We start from the raw sequence: 10,364 nt of genomic DNA, 5'->3' as shown, positions 1-10,364 counted from the left end.
CCATTGATCAACCTTATCTACAATTCGAATGTGTACTTTTCTATCTGCATCGGTGATGTTTCCGAATTGCTTTCTTTGTAAACAGAGAGGACAAGGAATAATCAAATCGTATGAATGGGGAAATTTCTTGGAAATAGAACATTCAACACGGTTGGGACAATTGAGGTATTAGAATTAGATCTCTCTTTCTTTTCATCTGTATTGTTCAAACAAATCTAGAAAAATATAATAAATCTATTTCAAAATTGAGTTTTACTTCTCCACCATCTAATTATTAGAAAAATTTTGGTTGTAAATAATTTTACGCATCAATACGCGTAAGCGTTCAACATAATTGATCAGAAAATTAGACTTTAATAAAAATTATGTTAATTTAAATTTTAAATATAAAAACAATAATATTAATATGCAGATCGGTATACAAAATCGATTGTACTTAACAAATCTCATTTATTAATTATTATCCCATCGTACTCTCCAAGAATTAAAAACTAATGAATAATACTCTTTGACTTATTATGGAAATTAAGATCCATGAAAAATATGACATAATGTAATATTAGTGGTCGGATCTTAATTGATTGTGCACGTTACATCTTTTTCTCAAAAAAATCCTAAAATAAAAAACTAATTAATGATTAATGATATTATTAAAAAAAAAGGGTCTAGATAATACTCTCGATGTATTTTATGCGTGTTATACACGACATTATTTCGAACAGGATCGAAGCAATTAAAAAAATAATGTTAGATAATAATCCTGATGTATTTAAATTCTCTTTTGTGGATGACATGTATTGGGTGTAAGAGTAAGGATACCATTTAATTAATCAGAGTGTTTTTGTGTAGGCATGCCAAAATAATAACGCTTAATGTGCATTTGGATATTAAGTTAGGTTGAAATAAAAGTAAAAATTTGAATAAAATATTATTAAAATATTATTTTTTAATATTATTATTATTTTAAAAGAATTAAATTATTTATTATATTTTATGTTAAAATTTAAAAAAAATTATAATTATTAGGTTAAATGAGTCGAGATGAGTCGGCATCGAAATTAGGATCTGACTGGTAATTTAATGGTTCCTGTGAGGATAATCTGGTAAATTTAAACATCTGTACCGAACCTCCGGTCCGGACCCCTTCAGGCTACAAGTATCCGAGCCGAAGATTCAATTTTGATTGAACATAACAAAAAACAGAGTGCGCGAAGCAAAGAAGAGGTGCTGACATTTCTTAATTTTTTGGTTTAATTTCGAATATGTTCTTTGATAATTACTCGGAATATTTGTGTTCTTTCTTTTATGAATTCAATTGGTGTTAGCTTGTGTCGAAGGGGTTGGAGATGTAGCTCTATATGTTTGCTTAGAATATGTGATCAAAGAAACGAGTATAAGCCTAACATGTTGGGATTTTCGTTGTTTTCAATCCTAGTGAAAGAAGAAAAACACTATATACTCGGATGAGATTATAGATCTACTTGGCTTTGTTGAGTTGTAATTTCGTTTCCATTTGGAATTTGTGTTTTTCTTTCATTTTCTTCCATTTTCTTGGCGACCAAACAGTTGGTAGATCGTATAACTCCTTAGAAGTAAATTATGATTCTTTCATATCTGGTGCGGTATTTTGACATCTAGATTAGACTTAACTTCTAGATCAGACCAAGTCCAATTGAATTCTATTGTTTTTATGCTATTTCTAACTATCAATTATGGACCTCGCTTTGTTTTCATTTCTATGATTATTACTTGTTCTTCTAGTTGTTAAAGATTTCCCAAATTTTAGATATATTATATATATATATATATTACTATCATTGAATATGAACATTAATACACATATTGGAACTAAACTACGGCTAATAATTGGATTGATCTATTTTACGCAGTTATAGATATGGGAGGTAGTTTTGAATGGGATACTTGATTCTTATTCCCATATGGACTAACTATTGCTAGTGGTATTGATTCTTGTGAATTGTAAGCTTTATAATATCATGTGGTTGCTGACAGGTGGTATTTCTTAGGTTTGAATTGATAGGATGGAAGTGGAACAAGAGTTTGAGTGGAATGAAGCGCAAAAGATTGAGATAAATGTGGACCTCGTGGCTGCAGCCAAACGGCACCTTCAGTTCCTTGCCGCTGTTGATAGGAATCGTTGCCTCTATGATGGCCCTGCCCTTGAGAGGGCCATCTATAGGTAAAGCACCTGACAGACAATTTATGCCATTTGTTGCTTGGTTTCAACTTACGCAAAAATTCAGTTTCTTCGGTTTTCTCTATTGGAGCTGTAATGGCTTAAATCTTTCGATTTTGGGCTTTCTGCTGTTATTACTATATCTGAACTTTTAAGATTTGACTTGTTTTTACATAATTTTTCAACATGAAAGGAGGTCTATTTTATGAGTTTTAGCATATAAAGGATTGTGAATTTCTCCTATCCCAAGGTTATTTAATACGCCTATCTAATTTAAGGAGAAGTTGGTTTTAATCCATGAACCGTAATATTTCTTGGGAACTGTAATACTATGCATTTGTGCTCAGTAATGACTCCCTCTAATTCATGCATTTAGATACCCAAATTGAAGTTTTGAATTATGAATATGCTAATTTCAGGTATAATGCTTGTTGGCTTCCCCTGCTCTCCAAACATTCTGCGTCCCAGATTCCTGAAGGGCCTTTGGTTGTTCCTTTTGAATGTGAATGGGTTTGGCATTGTCACAGACTTAATCCAGTACGCTTCTGGACTAAAAGCATATAAATATAACTATAATTTCCTCTTTACATTCAAATTCTCCTTGCTCAATCTAAGTTGGATTGCTAAGCTCTTGTTTGCTTTTGTCTTTTTGGTGTTGTTATTCAGGTACAATACAAATCTGACTGTGAGGCACTTTATGGAAGAGTCCTTGACAACTCTAATATCTTTTCTTCTGTTCAAGGCACTTGTCAAAGGCATACTGAAGAGATCTGGAATAGACTGTTTCCTGAAGAGCCCTATAACTTCAACCTAACCAGAGCATTCCCAGAAAATGTCTCGGAGAAGCTTTCCGGCAGTGAAAAGTACACTAGATATGATCTGGTTTCAGCAGTTAAAAGACAGAGTCCTTTCTTTTACCAGGTAATTTTTTTTTTTTTTGGAAGAATAGCAGATAAATTGGGGCAAATTTCTTAAAATGAAATCCAACTTATAAATGCCTTCAATTTCTGATCAAAAGATAAAAATGATAAATTTACCATGATACTACAATTGTATTGGCATCATAGGCTTATGACAGGATGATATGATGCCTTGATATTGAAATAGTTTTGAAGTAAGTGGTTAAATAGTTCCATAATGTGGGTGTTAGCAGTTTTAAGACCTCAAATCTGGACATTCTCTCAAATAATTGGTTTTTGAGGCTTGTGAAGATTAGATATTATTGGTGATGAAAGTCAAGCTCATGAATTTTGTTTAGTGATTAGTTATTTATAGATAATGAAAGTGCTGGTACTGATCTAAGTTGAATTTTCAGCAGCACTTGTATTTTTTGGGCCATTAACTTTGCTTGTGATTAAAAGTCAAATTTTAACCATTGCTTCAAAGATGCATGGGCGAAGTCACACGTACATCACACAATGTAACAGTGGTTTCTCAAAATTATCAGTTGTTTCTTTCTTGACAGGTATCCAGACCTCATATGAACAATGATCTCTTTCTTGAAGGGGCCGTTGCTAGATACAAAGGATTTTTGCATCTAATTAAGAGAAACAAGGAGAAGTCCATTAGACGTTTTTGTGTTCCTACATACGACATTGACCTTATCTGGCATACTCACCAGCTGCACCCTGTTTCATATGGTAAAGATCTCAATGAAGTGCTTGGAAAGGTATTGGAGCATGACGATATGGACTCGGACAGAACTAAAGGGAAGAAGCTAGATACTGGATTTTCTGGAACTACCAAACAGTGGGAAGAGACATTTGGTAGAAGGTATTGGAGAGCAGGAGCAATGTATAGGGGCAGTACCCCATCTCCAGTCACAACCACTCCTTGCTTATCTTACATGATTGGCAAGGAGGTAGATGCATCAAATGAGTTTCAGAAAATAATTCAGCTTCCACAGCGGAAGGTTGTGGAGGTAGTGTCCAATCACGTCTTTCATGCTATTTCCCAGATACAGTATTCTTTTATTATCAATAAGTTGCATGTCATTGAATCTCTGTCTCCTTCTTTATTGGAGGTTTAACATGTTACAGAACAGAACTTCTAACTCAAGCCATATTAGGGCCATAAAGTGTCTAAAGTAGAGCTTTTTAGGATTATGAAAATAAAATATTAAAAGAAAGAACTTTGGCTGTTCACAGCAGCCCTACCCCGTGATTGCATAATGCAAATCTGTTTTTTTTTTTTTTTTATATGATTTGTTTTCTGTTTAAGATTTTGTCACTACGGAGAGGATTTTTTTTTTTAAGATAATTATGTTTAACAACTCAATAATTACCCAACAAAAATTGTTACTAGCACTGTAAATAACATTTTGATTGTGTTTTTCAAAACAGCTCTGTTTGCACCACTTTGTCGCTGTCCCTTTTTCAATACTATGATCCAGTGTGCATAATGAACTGCTGTAGCCTCTCTTTCTACTTGATGAGTCTTCATGAATTAAGGAGTTGCATATGCAGCATAAGCCGTACTTGCATTGAAGCAGCTCTCATTTTCCTGAGTTATTCAATTTTTATTCCTAAATCCTTTTTCAGGTCCTTTTGGAGATTGTTGGAGTCAGGAACTTACCAGAAGGGCACAAAGGAAGTCTCTGTGTCTCATTTTGCAAGAGGCAACCTGATGCAATCTTTAATGCTTCACGGAATCTGAGTATTTTGTCCGAGTCTGGAAAGAAGCAGGTTTGTTCTTTTGAATGTGAACCAACAGGAGAGCTGCTGTTTGAGCTCATATCCCATTCAACTTCCAACTTACCAATAAAAAGGGCTCCCAAAGTATTGGGTTCTACTTCACTCTCTCTGCAAGACTTTCTGGCCCCCGTCTCCGAACTTTCAGTTGAAAAATGGTTGGAGTTGTTGCCAAGTTCTGGAGCTGTAATCTCAAAACCAATAAGCCTTCGAGTTTCTGTTTCTTTCACTATTCCATCTCCAGCGCCACATTTGCTTCACATGATTTGCTCTCGACCATTTTTAAAAAGTTCTTGTCTGTTCCCCCTCCCTGGAATGTTTCGTCATACCAAGAGCTTGGCGCATGTCATTGATGAAACTGGTGTAGAGGTCCTCAGCCTCCAAATGAGGTGCATATATGTACACAATTACCTGTAGATAATTGGTTAAAACTACCTTCCAATTCTTCATATGCGGTCTGATTATATATGCTTGTATTTGCATTAGCGTGTAGAAGGACAGCAAACGTTTGCATGACTGTGTAGATGATAATTTATGAGCTACATTGTTAATATAGGGATATTAGTGTTGCTAGGTAGGTTGAATCTATGCCTCTCACTTATGATTGCAAAGGAAAGCTTGAATGGGTGATTCGATTGCTCTTTGGCTTCTTAAGAATAAATATTAAGCAAGCACACATGCAGACACTTTGAAACACATATCGATGGAGACATTATATATGAAATTTTAAGTTCACGTGGATGGAGGTTGAGGGTAGGGTATATCAATTCTTTTTTTTTTTTTTTTCAAAGGAAACAAGTCATCTAGATCAATTTAGTCAAAACAAAGTTGTACATATTCTAGTCTAACTAATTTATTTTGTGTACATCATTTTATGTGCTATAATAATTTACTTATCCTTCCAAGTTGAGGGGATTCATGACTTGAAACCACATTGGCTGTAAAAATTCCTAATTTTTGCTAAAAGATTTTTAAATAGAAAATGGGTTTAGACGATGATTCACTCGTAGTTTTAGATGCTATAAATTATTCCAAAGCTGTGAATTGTGATCTTGCTGGTTTGTATTGTACTTCAGGGACTCAAGCCAGGACAAGGCAGGTGAAAATTGCATTCACAGGAAAGAGGTCATTGGTATTATGGCTTCTGGTGAAACACGCACTCTTGCTGAGTTTGTGGGCACTGGGTGGTCTTTGATGGATTCTCACTGGTCCCTTCAGTTTCAAAAGAAATCCAGTGATGATGGCCATATATTTGAGCTCGCTGGCAATAGGACGGTATGCATCAGTTCTGATTCCTTAAGCCTCATCATCTACCTTAAACCTCATCATCTAGATAGATCTTTTAGGTTTTTGCATCTTGAATGATATTGCCATAACATTCAGATAATGTGTACAGGATTATCAATTCTTTCCTAGTTTTTATATTTCAAACTTCCAAACAGAGCAGATTTGGCAATGGACTAGTCATTGCTTAACCTGCTAGCCTACACCCTGTGAAGGACTAGCAGGACGGTGCCAAAAACTCAACATTTGTAAATTCATTGGGTAAATTAGAGTGATATTAAGTGGGGAATTTGTTTTCTTGAACTTGCACAAGGTTTGCATGCATGTATATCTGTCTCGTTCTTTATAGTGTAAGAAAGGAGAAATGTTTTAGCCACAAAGAGATCTTACAAAAGTAAACACACAAACTAACGTGGCTTGATGTGGTATGTTAGATTGTAAAGCTTCTTTTATTGTAAGTAGATCTAACGTATCATATGAAGTCATGTTAGTTTATGGGTTTACTTTTGTAGGATCTCTTTGTGGATGTAGCAATTTTAGTAAGAAAATGTTCTTATCCATTGCATTTTCTAAACTTACGGCTCAAAAACTTAATGGCAATACATTTTTTAAGTTAGATGTATATGCTTATGCTGTATTATAACACATCTAGTTTCAGTAGCGTTATGCATAGCATTTATCATCTGAAAGATATTATTGCCTGAGGCCCCCCACATAGTAGGACTTGAAGTGCTTCCTCTGGGTTTAAGGTGATTAGTTGAAGGGACTGGTTTATTTTATCTTCTGTATTTATTTTCTTGCTGCAGATTAAATTTTTCCCTGGAAGAAAGCTGGCGTATGAACCCAAATATTGTGAGAAGCATAGAAGTGAACATAACTTTATGACAGCAGTTGAATTCTCTATGGAAGACCCCTATGGCAAAGCGGTAGCATTGTTCAACTTGAAATCTGGGATTTTCAAGGTAAGATGGTGATGACAGTCAAGTTTGTTGATAAAAAGTGACCGATATAGGGGCTTTTATTTATTTATTCTATTTCTTTAATAAATTGAATAGGTGTTGGAAGAATGGATGGTGGTGCCTGGAATTATAGCCACATTTATACTTACTGATATTTTTAAGAAGGGGGGATACGATGGATTTGCAGTGAATTGCGAAGACATGGGAACCGATAGTCCAACTGAAATTATCAAGGGATTTGGCGAGGAAGGCAAAAGCGCCAACCTGACCACTTCCATAGCAAGTGAAGTAGAATTGAATGAGGACATCGCTAAAGGAAATGGTGCAACAGCAGAAAATGGCAGTTTGTCTAGTGGAGGTTGTGGTGGAGCATGTGGTAGTGGCTGTGGAAATGCCTTAAAGAGCGGTGGCTGTGGCGGATGTGGCGCCGGCTGTGGTAGTGGATGTGGAAACATGGTTAAGAGTGGAGGGTGCGGTGGCTGTGGTGCTGGTTGTGGTGGTGGCTGTGGAAACATGGTGAAGAGTAGTGGGTGTGGTGGCTGTGGCAGCAGTGGTTGCGGCGGTTGTGGTGGTGGCTGCGGGGGGTGTGGTGCCAAATTTGCATATGAAAATAAACCCGGCAACTCCTGTGCCGATGAACATTCAAAGGAAACAAAGGAGGTCTTTATCAGTGAGGCCTTGGCCGTCTGAAGTTTATGTGCATCATGGAAGATCAGCAAGAGTCCAAGCTAAATAAAGTTCCCATTCAGGTATCACAATTTATGTACGGTATCTGTTGCAACAAGTACAGCTATCTTATGTGGATGTGTTCTTAATAATGTATTGTATAAAATACTTTTTGATCTTCAAAGTTGTCAAATCCTTGGTTTGATCCTTCGGAGATATATCTCTCTTGTACTCCGTGGAGTACGAACTCCGATGATATTGATGGGAATCATCTGATCTGCAATCCGTTTAATGTATACTGGTTGGCGGTTGTATTTCATAGATTTCTGATTATTATGTTCAAAATACTTCACTAAACTTGATGTGGTTGATTTAAAAATTTATTGAGACGATAAGACGATATTGTTTCTGGTGTTTAGGCCATTGGTGGCACTGATGCCTTATGATTCATCAGTCTTTAGTTTGAAAAGATCCTTTATTTCATGGTAAAAAACGTGGTCAAATATGATTCATCAGTCTTTTTCCTCATTCCCATCCAACCCCAACTCCATCAAGCCTCCTTTTTTTCGGCTATTTTGTCAAGCTTTGTACTATACTCTTTTTTGGCCTATTCCCACTTTAGGACTTCACCCTTTTTATTAACTTAGTTATCCTCCTTGATTAACCAAACTAATTATTTAACAAATCAATTATCTTTTGTATTTACCTTATTAGTCAGATTGAAGGCAGCTGGACCTGGAATAGAGATATTATGTGGGAATTTGTCTCTTCCGATATTCAAAAAGATAAACGAGGAAATTGATACTCCTCTCTTTATTTATGTTCATTTTTAAAGTCAAAAAATTATGTCTATGCTTTAGAAGTAGGCTTGTTTCAGATCAAATTGGACTTGTTGTAAACACCAAGGGTACAATTAACATTGTTAGAATATAAATTAAGTGATTGAATAAAGATGAAAAGCAAAAAGTTGAAAAGATGGTTTGCTTTTTCTTCATTAATTACTAATGATTGAGGAACTACAAAGAAAGATCATGAGTAATGGGTGATTACCTTTGGGTTAAAGGATTAGGATCACTCACTGCGAAATATAAACCAGAATTGCCACTTCTGCTTGCATACATATTTTTTCTTCATTAATCCAATTAGTACATAATATAGCCACTGTATCATCCACGCTTTAAAAAGGACAAAAACTGGGTCCTTTGAATATGGGACGTGTTCCCATGAGTCAGTCCTATTGCGAAACAGCAATGGTCCAGTTCCAACAAGATCTGAACCCAAGCTAAACCGTGTAAAAAGTATTGGGTCCCCCACCCACAGGTTAGATCCCATATGAAACCTGAATCTAAAAGTCTCGTAAAGGGTATAATTAAACAAAGAAATATTGGAACCCCAACTTGGTCGGTCACATCAACAACCAAACGTTAAAAATCCTCCAATTTATAAGATGTCTGGCCTTTTGGCTAAGATTATTGTACAATGACAACATGAGACAATGGAGCTTAAATGACAATATGGGACAATGGAGCTTAAATGAGTACCTACCTGCCTTCTTTAATCTTTCTGTTTGAACCCAAACAAGATTTGCAGAGGTCGAGAGACTGCCCAAAGTTCATACTTTCTTTCAAACCAAATGGATACAGTGAACTGAGGTTGCGTATACTCTCGAGACTGAGGCAACATAAACGACAAATGCCACCTAACACTCTTCAGTACTTACCAAATCATTTTTATATGAGTTCTTCTCAAGGAGACTTCGGAGAGTCAAGACAGTCCTTAAACACCACAAATACCCAAGCTTTATTAAAGCTTGCGCATGCATCCATCTTCTACTCATCAAAACACAAAATAAGTAACATCTAATGTTCTTTCAATTAAAGTGGATCTTCAGGTCAAGTAAGCCTAGTCTTAATAGTTCATCACGACCAGATCTGAATTCCATACAATTGGTTATTACATAGTTTCTCCCTTGACTCGTTTCAACACCATAAGGTAGGAGGGGGTACACAAGAATTTGCCACTTTTTCAGAGTTGGAATAAACCTCTGCTCATCTATCCTTTTGTTGAGTACTTAGGAAAATGGGAGAGTGAAAGCATACCTCCAGCTCTGGTTCGAGGTTGATATTGCTAACACTTGCGTCTTCATTTACATCTGGTTTGCCAACCTGAACCCGAAAGTTAACAGAGCATTGTTCATGTTTTGCCAGATGGCCAATCAGGAAAATTATATTTAAATTAATAGGGTTTTGATTTCTAAATGTGAGAGAGAGAGAGAGAGAGAGAGAGAGAGAGAGAGAGAGATGATTGATCTTGTGCAAGGCGACAGATATTATATCAGGCATCTCCGAGATGGATACTAGTCTGCTTGTATGTGTTAACACTTGTCGTTTCAAGATAGGAAATTGCCAGGCACAGCTTCATAAAGATTGCAAGCAGAGTAATGATAAATTAGGAACCTCATAAAATGTAGGGAGACAAATATTGCAGGAATAGAAAATATCTCAAATATAGGTTGCATAATGTTTGGCAATGGATTGAGTAAATGCTTGAGATTTGTCTGGGAACCAA

At 35.9% G+C, this 10,364-nt stretch overlaps 1 protein-coding gene across 2 annotated transcripts; it reads left to right on the top strand.

Annotated features, from left to right (window-relative positions):
• The first annotated feature begins 1,074 nt into the window (after positions 1–1,074).
• LOC122317201 (glycine-rich domain-containing protein 1) lies at positions 1,075–8,153 on the top strand. 2 transcript variants are annotated; one of them, XM_043134163.1, is made up of 9 exons: positions 1,075–1,224; positions 2,028–2,200; positions 2,617–2,734; positions 2,864–3,118; positions 3,663–4,118; positions 4,738–5,276; positions 5,964–6,162; positions 6,978–7,133; positions 7,227–8,153. In XM_043134163.1, the coding sequence occupies exons 2-9, from the start codon at positions 2,043–2,045 to the stop codon at positions 7,818–7,820; spliced, it is 2,475 nt and encodes an 824-aa protein (XP_042990097.1). In that variant the 5' UTR covers positions 1,075–1,224; positions 2,028–2,042; the 3' UTR covers positions 7,821–8,153. The 2 variants fall into 2 exon arrangements, with proteins under 2 accessions (XP_042990097.1, XP_042990098.1); XM_043134164.1 differs by having other exon boundaries at positions 1,090–1,224; positions 2,014–2,200.
• The last annotated feature ends 2,211 nt before the right edge of the window (positions 8,154–10,364 follow it).

Source organism: Carya illinoinensis, chromosome 7, assembly GCF_018687715.1.
Source record: "Carya illinoinensis cultivar Pawnee chromosome 7, C.illinoinensisPawnee_v1, whole genome shotgun sequence".
Classification (NCBI taxonomy): domain Eukaryota; kingdom Viridiplantae; phylum Streptophyta; class Magnoliopsida; order Fagales; family Juglandaceae; genus Carya; species Carya illinoinensis.
The sequence above is the reverse complement of the archived record's forward strand: the minus strand, read 5'-3'. Positions and strand labels throughout refer to the sequence as shown.

What these genes read in the sequence shown, in the direction of transcription:
- LOC122317201 (XM_043134163.1), top strand. Translation starts at nt 2,043, where the DNA reads ATGGAAGTGGAACAAGAGTTTGAGTGGAATGAAGCGCAAAAGATTGAG. An exon ending in CACAGCGGAAGGTTGTGGAG is followed by an intron (nt 4,119 to 4,737) that starts GTAGTGTCCAAT and finishes ATCCTTTTTCAG; the next exon opens with GTCCTTTTGGAGATTGTTGG. An exon ending in GTCCTCAGCCTCCAAATGAG is followed by an intron (nt 5,277 to 5,963) that starts GTGCATATATGT and finishes ATTGTACTTCAG; the next exon opens with GGACTCAAGCCAGGACAAGG.